This window comes from Salvelinus alpinus, chromosome 32, assembly GCF_045679555.1.
Source record: "Salvelinus alpinus chromosome 32, SLU_Salpinus.1, whole genome shotgun sequence".
NCBI lineage: Eukaryota > Metazoa > Chordata > Actinopteri > Salmoniformes > Salmonidae > Salvelinus > Salvelinus alpinus.
In genome coordinates, this window is record NC_092117.1 from 3,533,733 (window position 1) to 3,555,689 (window position 21,957).

Consider the following 21,957-nt stretch of genomic DNA (forward strand, 5'->3'; position numbering starts at 1 on the left):
CCTACCTAACATCAACAGGCAGCACCAGTAGCGCAACAATTAAAAATAGACACCAAAAGTAAAGTTCCTGTCGATCATAGCGATCTGACTCCCCCCTTCTGTCTAAACTTGGAATATTCCTGTTCCCGGGCTTTGGCCACTGACCCTAGGCTGTCATTGTAAATAAGAATTTGTTCTTAACTGACTTGCCTAGTTAAATAAAAGTTAAATACAAATAAAAATCCATCACACTCCTACTCTGAGATGTTTTGTGGATACGGGCCCTGAGTACCAGTGTTTTGATCACCTCACCAACCAAATCTTGATTGCCAAATCATGCTATGACTGTCACTGTAGATACATGATGTGAAAAAGAACTGATCTTCCATTTAAAATCTCATCCATTACCTTGCATGTGTAAACCAAGTGGTAATGCTTTGACTGAATCTTCCCAATGGAATCGCTGCAGACGTGATTTGTGGTAGAGAATTGTTGATCTAGAGGTACATCTCTTCGATACTGCCTGAAAGCAACTGGCTAAATCGGACCACTGCTGTGTCTTGACTGTGAAGAGGACCATTGACTGGTCCCTGATGCAAGCGGTTGTACGTGCAGTAGTCTTGTCCTTGATAACTGAGTCCATGATCTCGACAAAGTATAACTTCTATGCCAGTGGCAAAATATACGATTTGTAACCCGAATTGTATTCTGTTGAAACATTGATGAAAATTGCTACAATTTTTTTTTAAAATTCGGTACCGTCAAGCGTCTGTTGTCCTCAACGTGGTTGAGTCGCAATCTAATAACGTGTAAGAAAATTGTTGATTAGTTTCGAATAGAAGCCAATCGTTTGTTTCCATTTTAGTGACGGATCTCGCGTTACATCAATGAGAAACCACAATTTGAAGAAGGCGGGTCACGTGAACCAATTAAATAATCGCAAACATTACCGCTTTAGTTTAGCTACCGACATCTTTGAATGTTTATATGACTGTTTATATGCATTGGTAGCAGATTATAAACAAAAAAGAGCGACGAAGCTGTCTTTGAAACAATCGAAGAGGTCAATAAGCATATCTCACACGTCGAAGAGTCAACCTGTGTGAAATATATGTCTTACCGTGTGGACAAGCGATTCAATGACCAAGGTAAACTAGCTATGGACGTTAGCCAAAGAGTGTGCTGCCTGTAGGAAACGTGCATTGATCAAGCTGCAGACAGTGCAAACAATCACCAGAGTAACATGGCTATCTTTCAGCAGTTCCATACTATAATGACCTGACTAGATCATAAAGGAACAATTGTTCAGACAGAGGGTTGAGTTTACGAATTGACGGTTTATTAACCCAACTTTACACAGGCGGCTACTGTTTGGCCGTAGCCCACGCCAAATAAACGAAAGATACCCCACAAGCCAACCGTGACCTTCTCTTGTGAAGGCCAGACATAAGAGAGAGAACAATGGCTAAACCTGGTCTTAACTTCCAATGCTCTTCCAATGCTCCATCCCCCTGCCCAACCCCCCTCCACGCCACTGTGTGGCACAGACCCCCTCCTCTGCACACAGCTCTCTCTCCCGTCCCTCTCTCCGCTCACAGTGGCGGCAGCCGTCTACAGTACAGGGCGTTGGAGTGGCGTGCCCCTGCCCTGTGCACCGCTGTAAAGTCATACGGCTGAAGCTCCTCCAACCAGCGTGCCACCTGCCCCTCTGGCTCTCTGAAAGACATGAGCCACTGGAGAGCAGAGTGGTCAGTCCTTACAGTAAAGGGCAGGCCACCCAGGTAGTACTTGAAGTGTTTTACGGAAGCCGCAACAGCCAAGAGCTCCCGCCGGGTGACACAGTAGCGGCGCTCATGTTTGTCAAATGTTTTGCTGAAGTACGCCACCACTCTCTCCCCCTCTGGCCCCACCTGGGCCAGCACCCCACTGTTAAAGGAATTTAATTCCTATGTTTATCAACCAATTCAATTAAAACACTTTGCCCATACATAAGAATTTGTAAGATACTTATCAGCATAAAATGGACAGAAACCAGTCTTAAAATCAATCAATCAATAGCGTTTATTCTCGAGAGTACTGATCATAATACATTTAACATCAGGTTATATAATAAAGATGATGTCATAGGTTTTAATGTCCATCCTCCTCTCGGATACAATGGCAGTATAGTTAGCGTTCTCATTACTGTCTGCCACCTGTTAAACTATCTGCAACCAACCCAAGGTCTTTCCCCTCCCTGGGTAGATACATCATTCAAGCCTGTCTGAAGATAAACCCATTCTTTCTAACAGTAACATTCATACAGTAACATCTAAGTCAAATGTATACATATTTTAGTCATTTATTCATAAAAATCCCATAACACCCACCCATGCCCACATTGCTCGTGTCTGTGTCCAGGATAAAGGGCAAGGTGAGGTCAGGGGGGGCGAGCACGGGGGCCTCGATCAGTGCACGTTTGAGGGTGTTGAAGGCCTCCTCACACTCCACTGTCCAAGTGAAAGCCTTGTCCTTCGGCAGCAGGCGGTTCAGGGGAGCAGCGACGCCTGAGAAGCCCTGTACAAACCTCCTGTAGTACGAGGCCAGGCCCAGGAAGCTCTTCAGCTGACGCTGGTCGGTGGGGGTGGGCCAGTCTCGGACAGCCCCCACATTGTCCTCCATGGTGCTGATCCCCTCCTTCCCCACTCGGTGGCCCAAGAAGGACACCGCTCTCCTCATGAAGTGGCACTTGTCGGGGTGGAGCTTCAGACCTGCGGCAGCCACCCGCTCCAGCACACGCCGTTGCGCCACCAGGGCTGACTGGAAGGAGCTGCCATGGGCCAGGATGTCATCAAGGTACACCACACACTGCTGTCGGGGGATGCCATCCAGCACCCTGTCAATCAAACGCTCAAAAGTAGCTGGAGCGTTGCACAGGCCGAAGCACAGGACCTTGAACTGCCAGTGTCCTCTGTTAGTGGAGAACCCAGTTTTGGCTCTGGCCTCTGGGGAGAGGGGCACCTGCCAGTAGCAACTGCTGAGGTCTAGTGAAGAGAACCAGGAGGACCCCCTAACCAGGTCCAGCGACTCATCGATACGTGGTATGGGGTATGAGTCCTTCTTGGTTACCTCATTCAGCCGCCTGTAGTCCGCACAGCCTCAGCCATGAGTCTCTGCTGCTTTAACTGTTGGAGTAAAGGGTATGTTGGGTTGAGTGAATGTGACATTAGGGGGGGGCATGGTGACTGCCGGCCCTCCCTGGAAGCTCAGTGTGCCCCCATTTAGGTCTAACTGGCAGCCTGTGCTCCTAAGAAAGTCCAACCCCAGTATGCAAGGGTCCTGCACAGCCGCCACCCACACAGGAGGACGCACAGACCTGCCCCCTATTGTCAGAGTCATTATTCCCTTCCCTTTCATGGGTGCCAGCTCACCTGTGACTGTGCGGAGCTGCACAGTTGTGGGCTCACACTGAGTCCAACCTGGCACAATATCTGGCCTCACCAGGGTTACTGTGGACCCAGTGTCCACCAGGGCAGAGCAGGGCACCCCCTCCACAATGACAGGGACATGACAAAAGTCAACAACACAGGTCCGGCCCACCACAACAACAGGCTCCATCCGCTTGCCCTCGTCTGCTTCTGGGGGAAGTGGAGCCTTGCTTCCACCGTCTGTGCCGGTGGGCTCCTCCTGAAGAAGATGGTGGCTGGGATAGAAAGCCAGGGGTCCGCACTACCCGGTCTATGTGGACCCCGAGCCGTTTCCCTGAGCTCTGGGGGACATGGGGCAATCCCGGCGCAGATGGCCTGGCTGGCCACAACCCCAGCAGACCCTGGGACCAGGGCGTGTGTTTCGTGCCGCCTGTAGCGACACAGCACGAATGAGTTCTGTCATTTCAGCCACCCATGCAGGCTTTTCCGGCTCCGGGCTGCTCTGCCCCCCAGCTCGCACAGAGGGTCAGTCTCCCTGCACCCCCAGCTGAAGCCCCAGCTGAAGCCCCAGCCCACACCAGCTCCCTCTCCAAAGCCATCTCCAAGGCTATCTGCAATGACTCAAGATGAGCCAGCTGGGTCTGTATGCGCCGCTCCGTAGGAGAGAGCGCCTGTATGAACTGGTCCCGTGCTAGCTCGCTCTGCACGGAGGGGGGCATGTGCCCGCCGAGAGAGGCTCTCAATGTCATTAGCTAGCACCCGTAGAGGCTCTCCAGGCTGCCTGCATCTATTACTCAGTTTCGGAGCACAGTAGCCCGGGCTGTACACACTGTCCATAGCGCCTCCTCAGTGCTCCCACTAAAGCACCATAATCACGTCTGTCCTCGGGGCTAATCAATATCAAACAGGCCAGAGCTTCATTAGTGAGGCATAAAGCCAACTGCAGTGCCCTATCTTCATTCGACCACCCCCTAAAATGAGCTAACAGTTCAAACTGAGCATGAAAAGCTTCCCAATCCGCCTTACCGGAATACTTCGGGGTCTTAACAGATACGGACGCAGCCGGGAACTGGGCGCCGCCATGTTTGTTTACATCCTGAGCCCCAGATTCCTCGTCCCGCCGGGTTGACGTCACCCCTTCGGTCCGCCAACCAGAATCCACGCGAAGCACAGTTGACGAAGGACTCATGCCGGCTTCAGCCGCCATCACTCTAACGTCCTCCCTCAAGCGGCCTCTGGGCTCCGATGCCCTGGCGATCTCCTCAGCCAGCTCCTCCGACGTCCATGCATACGCACCTCCTTGGCCATAATTGTCCCCTACCTCCACCTTCACTTTCGGGTTTCCTCAAAGCATTTTCAACCCCCGTTCTCACCTACGGTAGCTAGCCATAGAAGTCCGCTAGCTAGCTGGCTAACTTTTATCAACGTTTTTACTTCTGACACCAATGTAATGACCTGACTAGATCATAAAGGAACAATTGTCCAGACAGAGGGTTGAGTTTACGAATTGACGGGTTATCAACCCAACTTTACACAGGCTACTGTTTGGCCGTAGCCCACGCCAAATAAACGAAAGATACCCCACAAGCCAACCGTGACCTTCTCTTGTGAAGCCCAGACGTAAGAGAGAGAACAATGGCTAAACCTGGTCTTAACTTCCAATGCTCCATCCCCCTGCCCAACCCCCCTCCACGCCACTCCGCCAACCACCAGGATGCCCGGCATCAGAACATTCCAAGCATCCCCGTGATTGGCAGATAGCAGGTTGATTGGCATGTCGGACCCCGCGAACACTGGCAAGTACAACACAACCCACTAATAGCCTACCACATAACATACCGCTGTCTGTGCAGGTCGCTACAATACTATTTAGCTACCTACATTGATTGATTAATATTCTTATGTAGTGATGTAACCTCCACAAACTACTGGTGTATTCATTAGTCGGATTCCGTTGCAAACGTTTTTGTGTTGCAGTTTGCAACGGAAACAGTTTACTCCAAACATAAAACGCTTTGCAAGGACACATTCAGGTAAGTCCCTCCCCGTTTTAGTTCCGTTTGGTTCCTAGAAAGTAAACGGCTTCCGTTGACAAAACGTTTGCAACAGAAAATATTTTGCTGCAAATCAGACTAATGAATACACCTCTGGACTAATGGCTCTTTCAATGTGTTCTGCTAAACAGGTTGGACACCACAGGACGACAAGAACCTGTTATTCTGGGAATGGAAGTACGGCAAGGGTACTCCCTCTATCCCCTTTGACAGCGTACCCTTCATGTTTATCGGACACAAACTGATGGGATGCCACAGGGGCCAGGCAAAGTGTGGATTCAAGAAGAGGCAGGAACTTGAGGATCAAAGGGTGCTACTATTTATGATATTCTGAAATGGCTTTTAAGTGTTCCATGTAGCTACAGATTGTTACACCAGATAATGTGATCTAACAAAATATTTTTGGTATCCATTACTGGGAGTTACAGGTTAGATACCGTTTGGTGTAGCACAGAGAATTTTCCACCAACCTTATATTGGCAATGCTGTCTTCATCCTTAAGTCTTTGGTTAGATCACATTATCAGGTGTAACAATCTGTAGCTAGGATGTATTTTGCATCTAAACCTGAATCGAATTCATTAGGGCACACTATGGAAAAGCGTTAAAAAGCATTGTGCAACTGAAAACGTAAAGGAGCTTTTGTTATTGGAGTAGAGGTTGTCCCTCCCTATTTCATTACATGTTCTTCCATATGGTGCCTAATGAATACGACCCTGGTTCCATCAATGCTTCTAGGTGGTTGACCAATCTCAACAACCACAACCAATCTCAACAATTCCATTCTTACCTACCACTAATTTTCTCCAAAATCCTCAAAAAGTTCTACAGCTGCACCATTGAGAGCATCCTGACTGGCTGCATCACAGCTTGGTATGGCATCAGCTTTGTATCCGCAAGGCGCTACAGAGGGTAGTGCGTACGGCCCAGTACATCACTGGAGCAGTGCTACCTGCCATCCAGGACTTCTATACTATATCCCCTCTCTCCACTGGGATTCTCTGCCTCTAACCCTATTACAGGGGCTGAGTCACTGGCTTACTGGTGCTCTTTCATGCCGTCCCTAGGAGGGGTGCGTCACTTGAGTGGGTTGAGTTACTGACGTGATCTTCCTGTCCGGGTTGGCGCCCCCCCTTGGTTTGTGCTGTGGTGGAGATCTTTGTGGGCTATACTCGGCCTTGTCTCAGGATTGTAAGTTGGTGGTTGAAGATATCCCTCTAGTGGTGTGGGGGCTGTGCTTTGGCAAAGTGGGTGGGGTTATATCCTTCCTGTTTGGCCCTGTCCGGGGGTATCATCGGATGGGGCCACAGTGTCTCCTGACCCCTCCTGTCTCAGCCTCCAGTATTTATGCTGCAGTAGATTATGTGTCGGGGGGCTAGGGTCAGTTGGTTATATCTGGAGTACTTCTCCTGTCTTATCCAGTGTTCTGTGTGAATTTAAGTATGCTCTCTCTAATTCTCTCCTTCTCTCTTTCTTTCTCTCTCTCGGAGAACCTGAGCCCTAGGACCATACGTCAGGACTACCGGGCATGATGACTCCTTGCTGTCCCCAGTCCACCTGGCCTTGCTGCTGTTCCAGTTTCAACTGTTCTGCCTGCGGTTATGGAACCCCTACCTGTCCCAGACCTGCTGCTTTCAACTCTTAATGATCGGCTATGAAAAGCCAACTGACATTTATTCCTGATTATTATTTGACCATGCTTGTCATTTATGAACATTTTGAAAATCTTGGCTCTCTCTAATTCTCTCCTTCTCTCTTTCTTTCTCTCTCTCGGAGGACCTGAGCCCTAGGACCATACGTCAGGACTACCGGGCATGATGACTCCTTGCTGTCCCCAGTCCACCTGGCCTTGCTGCTATTCCAGTTTCAACTGTTCTGCCTGCGGTTATGGAACCTGTCCCAGACCTGCTGTTTTCAACTCTTAATAATCGGCTATGAAAAGCTAACTGACATTTATTCCTGATTATTATTTGACCATGCTTGTCACTTATGAACATTTTGAACATCTTGGCCATGTTCTGTTATAATCTCCACCCGGCACAGCCAGAAGAGGACTGGCCACCCCTCATAGCCTGGTTCCTCTCTAGGTTTCTTTACATTTACATTTAAGTCATTTAGCAGACGCTCTTATCCAGAGCGACTTTCTTCCTAGGTTTTGGCCTTTCTAGGGAGTTTTTCCTAGCCACCGTGCTTCTACACCTGCATTGCTTGCTGTTTGGGGTTTTAGGCTGGGTTTCTGTACAGCACTTCGAGATATTAGCTGATGTACGAAGGGCTATATAAAATAAACTTGATTTGATATACCAGGCGGTGTCAAAAGAAGCCCCTAAAATGATCAGACTCCAGCCACCCATGCCATAGACTGTTCTCTATGCTACAGCACGGCAAGCGGTACCAATGCAACAAGTCTTGAACCAACAGGACTTTGAACCGCGTCTACCCCCAAGCCTTAAAACTGCTAAATAGTTAATCAAATAGCTACCCAGACTATCTGCATTGACCCTTTTTGCACTAACTCTTTTGACTCATCACATACGCTGCCGCTACTGTTTATTATCTATCCTGTTGCCTAGTCACTTTACCCCTACCTATATGTACATATCTACCTCAATAACCTCGTACCCTTGCACACACGGTTGAGGAGGGTTATGTCTATTTCCATCAAACAAGCTCTCCAGACAGACCCAGCCTCGGTGCAGTGGAAGATACAGTATTTCCTCAAAATACCCAGTGTCACTGACCACAAGGGCCATCCTATTGGAAAGGTATTGCTATGTTATTACTATACTATGACCATGGGATCTATTGCATTGGACTCTCTTTAGGCTACATAACTAGTGTCTGTATGTCTGTTCGGTAGACAGATGTAATAAAACCTTGATCTCTTAAAATTCCCTGTGGAATACAAGTATCTGACCCTGTAACAGTGGTTAGGGGTATTTTCTCCCTACTTAACAAAAGCCACTCTCTCCTCGTTCCCTCAGGGTGCAGATCAGATGGACGACAGGGTCAAAGGTTACATCCGAGCGTTGGTGCAGCAGGGGGTGAGGAAGGTGAAGGAGGTAAAGAACCAGATGGTCCAGTACGTGTGGACGGAGCTGTTCCGAGACACGACCCCGCCGCCGCTGAGGCGCTTCTTCCCCACAGAGAAAACCATCCATGCCGTCATGGCTCAGGTCATCGCAGAGGAACACTACAGCAACATAGACCTGGTCAACCTGCTGGTGAGAAGGCTGTGCTGCACTCCATCATTCCCACCTATTCATCAGATATTTGGATTGTCTTCTGAGATAAGGCCATTGGGGCTTGTGGTGGTAGCTGTATGTTTTCAATGCAATTTATGAACAGTTTGTATGCACCCTCTTTGAAACACTTGTTTAAAGGGGCATTTTACTGACTATTGTTTCATTAGTCTACTTTTTGATATAGTCCCAAAACATTCTGCATGTCAACATTCATGCTTTCAGTATATATTGCTTTCAGTCTCCTGATGCCCAAAATCAAGCAAGTGAATATGTTGGGTAAGGATAAACCGACAGTTGTGCTGAGCACATGAGGCATTGATACGTTATATTCTTCTAGAATCAATGAGTAAATATCAAGAATTGAAATGACAATTGAATAGTTTCCAAAATCCCAGTCTGTAGCTTTCAGTTTGGATGATTGTGTGTCAGTGCCTGTTTCTGTGCATGATAGAAAGAGACTTGACAAGCCTTTATTATACAATTCAGGAACGCACATGCAGAGTTTTCCACGGATTCAAGAAAAATGAAAATTCATAACAGCTTTGTGGTACGTTATCCTTACATGGGAAGAGCAGAAAGCCACTGAAAATATTGTCATCAGACCAGAGCCTGGAGTCTTTCCAGAGACTCCTTTCACCACCAACAAGGCTGTGTTTACTAATTGATCTTTTCACATCAGATCTTTTTCAGAACTGATCTGATTGGTCAAAAGAACTGGGCTGCCTGTCTAAACGCAGCCAGAGTCACTAATTTGGATACATAGTCATTGCCTCCATTGCGATTGTATTTATATTTTAGTAATTTAGCAGACGTTCTCATCCAGAGTGACTTACATGAGCAATTAGGGTAAAGTGCCTTGCTCAAAGGGCACAGACAGATTTTTCACCTAGTCGGCTGATTCTAACCAGAAACCTTTCTATTACTGGCCCAACGCTCTTAACCGCTAGGCTACCTTGGCTGGGCCTGGCTGCAAGTGGGTGAGCCCTCCAAGGCCCACCCAATGGCTGCACCCCTGTACAGTCATGTGAAATCCATAGATTAGGGACTAATGAATTCATTTCAATTGACCTCCTTATATGGACTGTAACTCAGTAAATTCTTTGAAGTTGCGTTCATATTGGCCTTCCGATTGGCGCAGCGGTCTAAAGCACTGCATCCCAGTGCAAGAGGCGTCACTACAGTCCCTGGTTTGATTCCAGGCTGTATCACATTCGGCTGTGATTGGGAGTCCCATTGGGTGACAATTGTAAAAATTCTGTAATGTTGCAATTATGCATTCATGCAGGAGGAAATGCAATGATTGCGCTAGTGCATATGCGTGAAAGTGGTCTGCACATTATCCCCGGAGATGCCAAACTCGGGCAAAGTGCCCCCCATATGACGTCACAGTGATGTCATAATGAGTGGAGAAAAAACACCTGCATCAGAGACAGTGCAAAGGTTTTCATACTCTGCCACATCCTGAAGAGTTACCTTGTTGTACAATGTCTACCATTTACTACTGGAATCTACATTGAATTTACAACATGTACAGTTTTTCTTATGAATACATTTCTTTGTTGTTGTCCCATAATTTTCACTTAGCAAAAATGACTTAATGTCAACGCAAAATTGATTGTGAGGACGAACAAAGGTACTTTTTACATAGTCCTATGTGCATCCCAAATCAACCCTATAAAGTACATTATCGGCCATGGTCAAAAGTAGTACACTATGTAGGGAATAGGGTCCCATCAGAGGACAACCACTCATGATGCATCATGTACAGTAGCTGTGAAGTGATACACATTGCTACAGTGTGGTTTTTACTATGTTTATGAGCTGACTAGTACTAAATATACTGTATTTCAAACATAGAAATGGATAAATTGGTTTATAGGCCTATGTGGCTCTGGTGTTTGCTGTCTGTCAGGGTGGGTGTGGTCTCCCATGGCACCACATTACATCACAATTGTGATGTCATAAATGATTGTATTCTGATATGATGACAGCCTAAATGGTTTGACATAGCGTTACTCTCATATTACGGCAACACTTACAAGTTCAATTCAGGGTCAAAATCATTTCTATATTTTGGATGGTTATTTTTGAAGTGATTGGTGGTAAGTAGCTGTGACCACTTGTGATTTAGTGTGAAAAGGCCTACTTTGTGACACAATTTAATTTAGATGATTTAAATAATAATATTTTGAAGCCATATTGTATCTTTTTCAGGATTACTGTAATTGAAGGAACTATGGGAAAGTTCTCCTTCCCAAGGATCATCATAAGAATGGTTAGAATCTCTTTTCTCTCACCACCCTCATAGTCAAAACTCCAGTGATTTAAAATCATCACTTTGACATATAGGCCTATGAGCTTTTCTAGGATTGAAAATAACAAACTTGTATCACGATAACCTCATTACTGACTGCATGTTTGTCATCATTTTCATTTCTAGCCATGGGCAAATCGGACTGCACAGGACGATTTCTGCACAGAAACTACTGAACTCCACAGGCCCAGAACACACCAGCCTCACAACTCCTCACAACTCCCCAGCCTTAATGTAAGGCCCATCTGCAGGCTAAATCTACGACCCACTAAAGTGGTCCAGACTAATCATGTATGGCCAATCAGTGTAAACTTTGTACTAACTACGGCTTGATCTAGTGTCAACATTATACCTTATTGATATTGTATATCAATGAAATACAATGGAAGGCACATAATAATCCAATGAGTATAATAAAATATACCATGTTCTATTCTCAATATCCCTACTGCCCTAAAGGTGTGTAGGCAGGGCAAGGAGAACACCGATTCAACCCAGAAGAAGAGGAAAAAGAAGAGGCTAAATGAGAAGGGAACCCAGGTTGAACTAGGCATGCGGGAGGATATCCATAACCTTGACCTCGCCCATTGGAGATTGGCTAGAGAGACATGGAGAACTGAGCGAGGAAACATAAGGGAGATTAAGGCGCTGTATGGAGAAATATTTAGGCTGCACCAACTCTTGGAGGAGGTAACAAGAGCAGTTTTCTTTAATCAGACTTTCATATAAGTAGATATACTGTAGTTGCTTTAGATGTTCCCAATCCTGATACACAGAAATGAGATCTAAATAGATAGAATAGTTGAATAAGAAGGCAAGTTAAAAACTGAACACTGGAAGTATTCAGAGGAAGGTCTGCATTCTGCACTGGTAGTATTCTCAGGAAGGTCTGCATTCTGCACTGGTAGTATTCTTAAGAAGGTCTGCATTCTGCAATGGTAGTGTTCTTAGGAAGGTCTGCATTCTTAGACAAAAGTTGAAAAAGAATGGAAGAATTTCTGAATTGGAATGATTCCAAAAGTTCATTTTCCTAATAGGCTAATATACAGTAATAAAACATGTTTTCTCTATGATATTTATTACCCATACACATGTAAATGTTTTTAGATAGTAATATCAATGACCATCAAGCTATTAAGTAATAAAAATGTGTCTGTCATCATACAGATTGGGGTGGATAAAGGGGTGATCAAGCAGCGCTCCACCTCCTCCATTCTTTGTCCCGTCTCCCCGACACTGCCAGCTTTCCCCTGGTACAACCTCCACAGGTACCTCGCCAACAGCCAATCGGAGCCTGACCAGCATGCTGCCGGCACCCAGAAGGACCCATCTAAGAAACACTCAATCTTTCCACCTCTGGACACACAGAGCTGCACCTCCCCTGATAAATGGCCTCATTCTCAGTCCAAGAAGTCACACCCACACGCTTCACACCGATTTGCTGTCCCATCCCACCCCCTGGCTTCCGGCCCTCCTGCCCGGATGAGACAGACCCATCCGCATGTCCACCCCAGATCCTCATTGACTGGCCAGGCAAAGGTCAAGGAAGAGGTCTATAGGCCAGAAATTACATCGTCTGAGGAAATGTCTGAGGAAGTTCAACGGAGAGGCGCAGAAATTGCGAATATGTATAAAGCACAGCTGAAAGAGAGGATGGCCCAAAAGAGAAAGGAAGAGATTCTGAAGAAAAGGGTAAACAACGATGACAAGAACGATGACACTGAGGCCTCCTGCTCCTCTGCAGTAGAACAATCCAATACCCCTGCCACAGCCCCCGAGCGCCCGGCCAGCCCAGACGATACGCCAGTGGCCGCCCGAGAGGACACTCAGGGGGAAACCCAGCAGGACCTGGCAGACGTTGTGAATGTGCTCAAGAGGCAATCATCTGATCTATACCTGCCTGACGACGTTTGTGAGGAGTCACTCACATGGAAGTCCATTTACGAGGAGCTGTGCCCGCTCGCTCACAGGGTGAACACAGAAGCTGACTACATCAAGGCGCTCCGCGTCATCACTGAGAAGGCTGTGACTCCCTCGTGCTCGTCTGAGGATGATGTGTCTCAGAGTGTGAGTGAGGTCACAAGTCAGGAGGGGAGTAGTGAAAGTGAGGAGAGCATGAGTGGACAACAGCAGAGATGTTTACACGGGGAACCTTATGGTGAGAGGGACAGGAAGGAGATTGATAGTGGTAAAATGGAAGGCAGATATGCAACCGCCAATGCATTGTCTATGATGGCAAGCCGAGGGAAAGAAGAACTTAATGCCATGAGCTACGCAGACAGGATCAAATATTTCAAGGACGAGGCTAAGAGAAATGAAGAGATGATGAAGATTGAAAGGAGGAAGGAAAAAGCCAGGGACGAAGAGCTCAAAAAGTGGGAAAAGAGACAGAAGAAATTGAAGAAATTGAATGAGGAGGAAAGGAAAAGGACAGAAAATATGGAAAAAAACAAGTTAGAGGAGCAGAGGAAAAGGGAGAAGGCAGAGATGAAACTAAAGATCGAACATGAGAAAAAGAGACAAGAGCAAGAGAAAAAAAGAGAGAAAAAAGAAAGAAACAAGCAGGAGATGCAACAGAAGGCCCGTGCAAAAGAAGAGAAAAAGAGGGCAGAGGAAGAGAAAAAGATGGAGAAAAAGAGGGCAGAGATGTTGAAAAAGATTGAGAAACAGAGGATGGAGGAGGAGAGGAACAGGGAAAAGGAGAGAATGAAGGTGTTGGAGATGCAGCATCAGGCACGAGAGAAAGAAGAGAAGAGGAGGAAAGAGGAACAGAAAAGGAGATTGAAGATACAGCAGGAACAAGAGAAGGAGGAACAGAAAAGGCAGACAAGGATACGGGACGAGGATAAGAAGAGAGCAGAGCTTCAAAGAATAAAAGATCACGAGGCCAGGTTCAAGATGGAGATGGAGAAACTGTATGAGAGAGAAGAGAGGAATGCACAGATTGAAAGAGAAAAGAGGCGTGCGCTGTGTCAGAAAAAAGGGCAGACACAGAGAGCAAAACAGGTGGTGGCATACGAGGTCACAGCGTCTACATCTGACGCCTCTGTGCGGAGGGAAGAGAGGGAGCAGCGTCCAGAGACCGCTCACGCAGTCTGCGAAGAGGAGAACAAGGAAGAAGCAGAAGAAAGCGGCGGACGAGGTATTGACAACTTTTGAGTAGATGACAAAAGAAAATATTTACAATAAAAATGAATTGCAAGCATCAGCCTTTTCTGTTTGATTGTGATCAGTGCAGTAGTAATAAGATTGGTGTAAACCCAATGAATATTCTGGCAGTAGTGTTCAGTTGGTATAAAATAGTGTGATAAGAAATGATCAACATCTTATGAAAACAATATGGAAATAGAAATATCAAAAGAAGTGTTGCATTTACTTAGTAATAGCTATTTCTCCCTCATAGAGAATGGTGTCCTTGTTGTGATCAGTCCATCGACAAATGCATGTATGCGCGCACACACACCCACAGAGAGTTAGTCATGATTTCCCTGAGTCATCAGACTCTGGTGAAGGTTTCTTTGCATCTTGAGCAGTCTGTGTTGTATCCTTGCCGGACTCATCTATAACAATCTCGAAGGCCGCCTCTTCTTCTACCCTCTTCACTTTCTCCCCTTTCGCTGCAAGGATTTCCTCAATGTTCCTGTAGGGAAAAAAACATGAATAATAAATAAAAATAGTCAGGAATAATACTCGTCTTAAGGAGGCTACACACTTCATGCAAACAGAGCGAAGGAGCATCGTATATAGTTTGTTCCAAAACTCAAGTACCTACAACTGTGTGAGAAAATGATGCTGCATTTGAGTGAAGTGTGTAGGGCCCTTTAGTCCACACAAACGTTACAGCCTATTAATACGGGATTCACTTATGACTGCAGTTCAATTTCTCTTCTGTGCAAATCACTATCAATAGGGATAATACATATCCTTGTGGCCAAAAGTTCTGAGAATGACACAAATATTAATTTCGACAAAGTTTGCTGCTTCAGTGTCTTTAGATATTTTTGTCAGATGTTACTATGGAATACTGAAGTATAATTACGAGCATTTCATAAGTGTCAAAGACTTTTATTGACAATTACATGAAGTTGATGCAAAAAGTCAATAGTGGCAGTGTTGACCCTTCTTTTCAAGACCTCTGCAATCTGCCCTGGCATGCTGTCAATTAACTTCTGGGCCACATCCTGGCTGATGGCAGCCCATTCTCTCATAATCAATGCTTGGAGTTTGTCAGAATTTGTGGGGTTTTGTTTGTCCACCCGCCTCTTGAGGATTGACCACAAGTTCTCAACGGGATTAAGGTCTGGGGAGTTTCCTGGCCATGGACCCAAAATATCGATGTTTTGTTCCCCGAGCCACTTAGTTATCACTTTTGCCTTGTGGCAAGGTGGTCCATTATGCTGGAAAAGGTATTGTTCGTCAGCAAACTGTTCCTGGATGGTTGGGAGAAGTTGCTCTCGAAGGATGTGTTGGTACCATTCTTTATTCATGGCTGTGCTCTTAGGCAAAATTGTGAGTGAGCCCACTCCCTTGGCTGAGAAGCAACCCCACACATGAATGGTCTCAGGATGCTTTAGTGTTGGCATGACACAGGACTGATGGTAGCGCTCACCTTGTCTTCTCCGGACAAGCTTTTTTCCGTATTCCCCAAACAATCGGAAAGGGGATTCATCAGAGAAAATGACTTTACCCCAGTCCTCAGCAGTCCAATCCCTGTACCTTTTGCAGAATATTAGTCTGTCCCTGATGTTTTTCCTGGAGAGAAGTGGCTTCTTTGCTGCCCTTCTTGACACCAGGCCATCCTCCAAAAGTCTTCGCCTCACTGTTCGTGCAGATGCACTCACACCTGCCTGCTGCCTTTCCTGAGCAAGCTCTGCACTGGTGGTGCAGCTGAATCAACTTTAGGAGACGGTCCTGGCGCTTGCTGGACTTTCTTGGGCGCCCTGAAGCCTTCTTCACAACAATTGAACCGCTCTCCTTGAAGTTCTTGATGATCCGATAAATGGTTGATTTAGGTGCAATCTTACTGGCAGCAATATCCTTGCCTGTGAAGCCCTTTTTGTGCAAAGCAATGATGACGGCACGTGTTTCCTTGCAGGTAACCATGGTCGACAGAGGAAGAACAATGATTCCAAGCACCACCCTCCTTTTGAAGCTTCCAGTCTGTTATTCGAACTCAATCAGCACAACAGAGTGATCTCCAGCCTTGTCCTCGTCAACACTCACACCTGTGTTAACGTGAAAATTACTGACATGTCAGCTGGTCCTTTTGTGGCAGGGCTGAAATGCAGTGGAAATGTTTTTGGGGGATTCAGTTCATTTCCATGGCAAAGAGGGACTTTGCAATTCATCTGATCACTCTTCATAACATTCTGGAGTATATGCAAATTGCCATCATACAAACTGAGGCAGCAGACTTTGTGAAAATTTATATTTGTGTCATTCTCAAAACCTTTGGCCACGACTGTAGAATGCATGCATGTAAAATGTTCAGACCAACATTAACTTGGCCACCAACCTCTTTCCCTTCAGATCAGAGAACCAACCCAAGTTGTCAGCAATAATGTGGTGTTTTTCACATCCTGGGCAGGTCACTAGGACACCTTTATGATAGGCTACCTTAGATATCCTCTTCGTTGACCTGGTTGAGCACACCTGCATACAGATCATTTACAGTCAAATAATGATACAGTTTATTAGAAGAGTCAGGGTGAATCTGAACTTTATACACTATCCATATAATCGTAGTCATTATTATCTAAAAGGCTAAACTGATCTTTTCAGTTTGCTGCAGCAGGAGACAGAAACAAGCTGCAAATAAACACTCAACCTGGACAGTTTTATCGCAATCTCTTCATTCAAAGATTCAATCATGGACACTCTTACTGACAGTCGTGGCTGCTTTGCGTGATGTATTGTTATTGTGATGTGTGTTTTGTCCTATATTTATTTATATATATATATTGTAACGACCCTGGGTTTATAAGCGCGGAAATCGACTCTGCCGGACGAGCGTGCTGGACGATAGCGTGCTGCACTTCGGGTTAGAAGGTCGAGGGTTCGAGACCTGCTCCCTGCCTGTTTCATTACAATATATATATAAATATAGGACAAAACACACATCACAATAACGACAACCATACATGTACATATATATATGTAGCGGGTCTCTTATGTACCACAGGAGAACCAAGAAATGAAGAGCGACACCACGGCTCTCTTTTAGGCTTTTATGTTGATCTGCAATAGTATTGTGAAAAGACAGGACAGGAACACATCAGTCTCCAATGCACCATCTGACAAGTTGTTCTTTCTCTCTGTGTTTTCTCAGACTCACACAATCACACTCATACATAAAGCCATAATGTATACTATAAAATAATAACCAGTCCTTAATACAAAGAATGTATCATCTTAATTCTTAGACAATAGAACCATACCTGCAATAGTATTGTGAAAAGACAGGACAGGAACACATCAGTCTCCAATGCACCATCTGACAAGTTGTTCTTTCTCTCTGTGTTTTCTCGGACTCACACAATCACACTCATACATAAAGCCATAATGTATACTATAAAATAATAACCAGTCCTTAATACAAAGAATGTATCATCTTAATTCTTAGACAATAGAACCATACCTGCAATAGTATTGTGAAAAGACAGGACAGGAACACATCAGTCTCCAATGCACCATCTGACAAGTTGTTCTACACAGGAGCATGAAGAAAGGTAAAACACATATCCTGTCTCACATCCCCAATGCGTTGCTTGGTGCTTTCAGTGTTGACAGTACCAAAATACAACAACTCATGTACAAAAACACTGCAACATAAACAAGTTACAACGTGTGAAATCGCCTCTATTCCATTCATACCGTAAAGGACCAAACTACATCTCCCATAATGCAACGCCAGCACCAGCCGGCAGCTCATCTAACCGTCTGCATCACAGAAAGGCATGCTAGCTAGCAACAGCAGCACTTTCAGCACTCTGTCAACTATATTAATAACAACAATAAAACTCTGAAAGTTACATGTTTCAATAGTCTCACACTCCCTTATAACAATATATACAGCATTAACCTTGGGATGTTTTATTTATTTCACGTTATGGACTTCTAACAAAGGAGTAATCAGCAACACAAACCTTTGTCTCACTGTTTTCTCGGACTGAGGAGAACGGGAGCTACGGGTAGTACCAGGGTGTTAGTAGGTGACACAAACACCCAGATGAAATAAAATACATGTAATGAAACAAAACCCGAAGATGTTAACATCATTCAGCTACTGTAGCTGCCTACCTAACATCAACAGGCAGCACCAGTAGCGCAACAATTAAAAATAGACACCAAAAGTAAAGTTCCTGGCGATCATAGCGATCTGACTCCCCCCTTCTGTCTAAACTTGGAATATTCCTGTTCGCGGGCTTTGGCCACTGACCCTAGGCTGTCATTGTAAATAAGAATTTGTTCTTAACTGACTTGCCTAGTTAAATAAAAGTTAAATACAAATAAAAATCCATCACACTCCTACTCTGAGATGTTTTGTGGATACACTGAGTACCAGTGTTTTGATCACCTCACCAACCAAATCTTGTGCCAAATCATGCTATGACTGTCACTGTAGATACATGATGTGAAAAAGAACTGATCTTCCATTTAAAATCTCATCCATTACCTTGCATGTGTAAACCAAGTGGTAATGCTTTGACTGAATCTTCCCAATGGAATCGCTGCAGACGTGATTTATGGTAGAGAAGGTACATCTAGAGGTCTAGAGGTACATCTCTTCGATACTGCCTGAAAGCAATTGGCTAAATCGGACCACTGCTGTGTCTTGACTGTGAAGAGGACCATTGACTGGTCCCTGATGCAAGTGGTTGTACGTGCAGTAGTCTTGTCCTTGATAACTGAGTCCATGATCTCGACAAAGTATAACTTCTATGCCAGTGGCAAAATATACGATTTGTAACCCGAATTGTATTCTGTTGAAACATTGACGAAAATTGCTACAAAAAGATTTTAAATTCGGTACCGTCAAGCGTCTGTTGTCCTCAACAGTCGCAATCTAATAACGTGTAAGAAAATGGTTGATTAGTTTTGAATAGAAGCCAATCGTTTGTTTCCATTTTAGTGACGGATCTCGCGTTACATCAATGAGAAACCACAATTTGAAGAAGGCGGGTCACGTGAACCAATTAAATAATCGCAAACATTACCGCTTTAGTTTAGCTAGCGACATTTTTGAATGTTTATATGACTGTTTATATGCATTGGTAGCAGATAATAAACAAAAAAGAGCGACGAAGCTGTCTTTGAAACAATCGAAGAGGTCAATAAGCATATCTCACACGTCGAAGAGTCAACCTGTGTGAAATATATTTCTTACCGTGTGGACAAGCGATTCAATGACCAAGGTAAACTAGCTATGGACGTTAGCCAAAGAGTGTGCTGCCTGTAGGAAACGTGCATTGATCAAGCTGCAGACAGTGCAAACAATCACCAGAGTGACATGGCTATCTTTCAGCAGTTCCATACTATAATGACCTGACTAGATCATAAAGGAACAATTGTTCAGACAGAGGGTTGAGTTTACGAATTGACGGTTTATTAACCCAACTTTACACAGGCTACTGTTTGGCCGTAGCCCACGCCAAATAAACGAAAGATACCCCACAAGCCAACCGTGACCTTCTCTTGTGAAGCCCAGACGTAAGAGAGAGAACAATGGCTAAACCTGGTCTTAACTTCCAATGCTCCATCCCCCTGCCCAACCCCCCTCCACGCCACTCCGCCAACCACCAGGATGCCCGGCATCAGAACATTCCAGGCATCCCCGTGATTGGCAGATAGCAGGTTGATTGGCATGTCGGACCCCGCGAAAACTGGTAAGTACAACACAACGCACTAATAGCCTACCACATAACACACCGCTGTCTGTGCGGGTCGCTACACAGCCCCCCCACCACAAAGTCCCTCGTCCCCGAGGGAACAAACAAAGTCTCTGAAGCGACCCGGAGATCTCCTTTGCCTGCCTGGCCGTGATGGTCGTGGAGTGTCCAGATGTGAAACGGGGCTCCATCCGTGGCAGGGGGCTGCCCCTCTGAGACCCAGGGGATGAAGGAAGGGATATGGGGGACAAGGAAGCGGGAACAGGGAATACAGTCCGTGGCTCCGGGGAACCACGCAGTGACACAGGGAGGGAGACAGGGGGAGTGGGCTGTCTGGAGCCTTGTCTGCGGCACCTGGGGGTGGGTGCCTGGAGAATGTCATTGCCAGAGAGGGGAATTGTGGAGGTCCCTGGGGTTTGGGGAGCAGAGGCCCCTCTGTATGGGGCTAACCTGTCCCGGTGCAGTGCCACCTTTCTCCCCCTGGGAGGAAGCTGCACACGGTAAACAACCTCCCCTACCCTCTCCAGGATGCTGCAGGGTCCCACCCAGTGACTGTCCAACTTGGGGCATCTGCCTTTTTTCCTTAGGGGGCTGTAGACCCAGAGACCCCAGCCACAAAGTGCCTTCCCCGGGTGTGCACGTCATAGTTCCTTTTCTGCCTCACACCTGCATTCACCAGCTGCTCTCTGGCGAAGGTGTGGGCTGTCTCCAGGCGGTCCTGGAGTCTCCGGGCATACTCCGGCCCCGGGGGAACATGAGGGCTATCCAGGGGCCGACCAAACGCCATCTCCGCAGGGGTGCGGATCTCTCTCCTCAGCATGAGGAGGGCAGGCGTGCAGGAGGTGGAGTCTTGGACGGCGGAGCGGCATGCCATGAGGACCATAGGCAGGTGCTTGTCCCAGTCACAATGGTGTTTGGCAGAGACGATGGCCAGCTGCTGTCCAAGCGTTTTGTTGAAGCGCTCCACAAGGCCATCACTTGGATGGAGAGGATGGAGAGGAGTAGTGCGGGTTTTGTGCATACCCAGCCTCGCACACATGGTGGTAAACACACAGGACTCAAAGTTTCTGCCTTGATGGCTGTGGATGGACACTGCAGCTCCAAACCTGCTGAACATCCTCGCCGTCAGGGCGTTGACGATGGTCTCTGACTCCTGGTCAGGCAGAGCATAGGCCTCGGGCCATTTTGTGAAATAGTCCATGGCCGTGAGCACCCAGCGGTTTCCACTGTCTGTGGTGGGGAACGGCCCAACTACATCCACTCCCACCCTCTCCATGGGAGCCCCCACTGGGAACTGTTGGAGCTGAGCATGAGAGCGGCCTGGGGGGCCCTTTCTCGCTGTGCAGTTATCACAGCGGCGGCAAAAGTCTTCCACATCCCTCTTGTGCTGCCCCCAGTAAAAGCCCTGACGGAGGCAGCGCAGTGTTTTTGTGACCCCAAAGTGTCCAGTCCCCACCCCCCCATGAGTACTCTGGAGCACAGCCTCCCGCAATGCTTTTGGAACCACCACCTGCCACCTCTCCTCTCCCGTAGCTGACTCCTTCCATGCCCGCTGTAGCACGCCATCAGTCAGCCGCAGTCGCTCAAACTTTGACCACTACCATTTGGTCTCGAGTAAGAGCGCTGTCACCTCTTCCCAAGGTGGCCTCACCTGCGCCTCTACCCACACTAGCACTGGCTGTAGGTCTGTGTCCCGTCCCTGCTGCTGCCCCCATTCAGCCAAGTCGACAGTTTGCAGCTCACAGCAGACAGGCCCGCTCGCCCGACACACTGTGGCACAGACCCCCTCCTCTGCACACAGCTCTCTCTCCCGTCCCTCTCTCCGCTCACAGTGGCGGCAGCCGTCTACAGTGCAGGGCGTTGGAGTGGCGTGCCCCTGCCCTGTGCACCACTGTAAAGTCATACGGCTGAAGCTCCTCCAACCAGCGTGCCACCTGCCCCTCTGGCTCTCTGAAAGACATGAGCCACTGGAGAGCAGAGTGGTCAGTCCTTACAGTAAAGGGCAGGCCACCCAGGTAGTACTTGAAGTGTTTTACGGAAGCCGCAACAGCCAAGAACTCCCGCCGGGTGA

At 46.7% G+C, this 21,957-nt stretch overlaps 1 protein-coding gene and 1 long non-coding RNA gene across 2 annotated transcripts; one reads left to right on the plus strand and one right to left on the minus strand.

The window, feature by feature from the left end:
• Nucleotides 1-11,129: 11,129 nt before the first annotated feature.
• LOC139562445 (golgin subfamily A member 6-like protein 26) lies at nucleotides 11,130-14,188 on the plus strand. The gene is made up of 3 exons (XM_071380162.1): nucleotides 11,130-11,232; nucleotides 11,458-11,688; nucleotides 12,166-14,188. The coding sequence occupies exons 2-3, from the start codon at nucleotides 11,551-11,553 to the stop codon at nucleotides 14,155-14,157; spliced, it is 2,130 nt and encodes a 709-aa protein (XP_071236263.1). The 5' UTR covers nucleotides 11,130-11,232; nucleotides 11,458-11,550; the 3' UTR covers nucleotides 14,158-14,188.
• Nucleotides 14,189-16,934: 2,746 nt separating this feature from the next.
• Nucleotides 16,935-18,743, minus strand: LOC139562446 (uncharacterized). The gene is made up of 3 exons (XR_011672356.1): nucleotides 18,674-18,743; nucleotides 18,144-18,182; nucleotides 16,935-17,704 (listed from the first exon to the last, which is right to left on the minus strand). It is a non-coding gene; the product is annotated as an uncharacterized lncRNA (long non-coding RNA).
• Nucleotides 18,744-21,957: the final 3,214 nt, after the last annotated feature.

Coding starts and splice junctions, on each gene's coding strand:
- LOC139562445 (XM_071380162.1), top strand. CDS start 11,551: ATGCGGGAGGATATCCATAACCTTGACCTCGCCCATTGGAGATTGGCT. Junction 11,689..12,165: donor TGCACCAACTCTTGGAGGAG/GTAACAAGAGCA, acceptor GTCATCATACAG/ATTGGGGTGGATAAAGGGGT.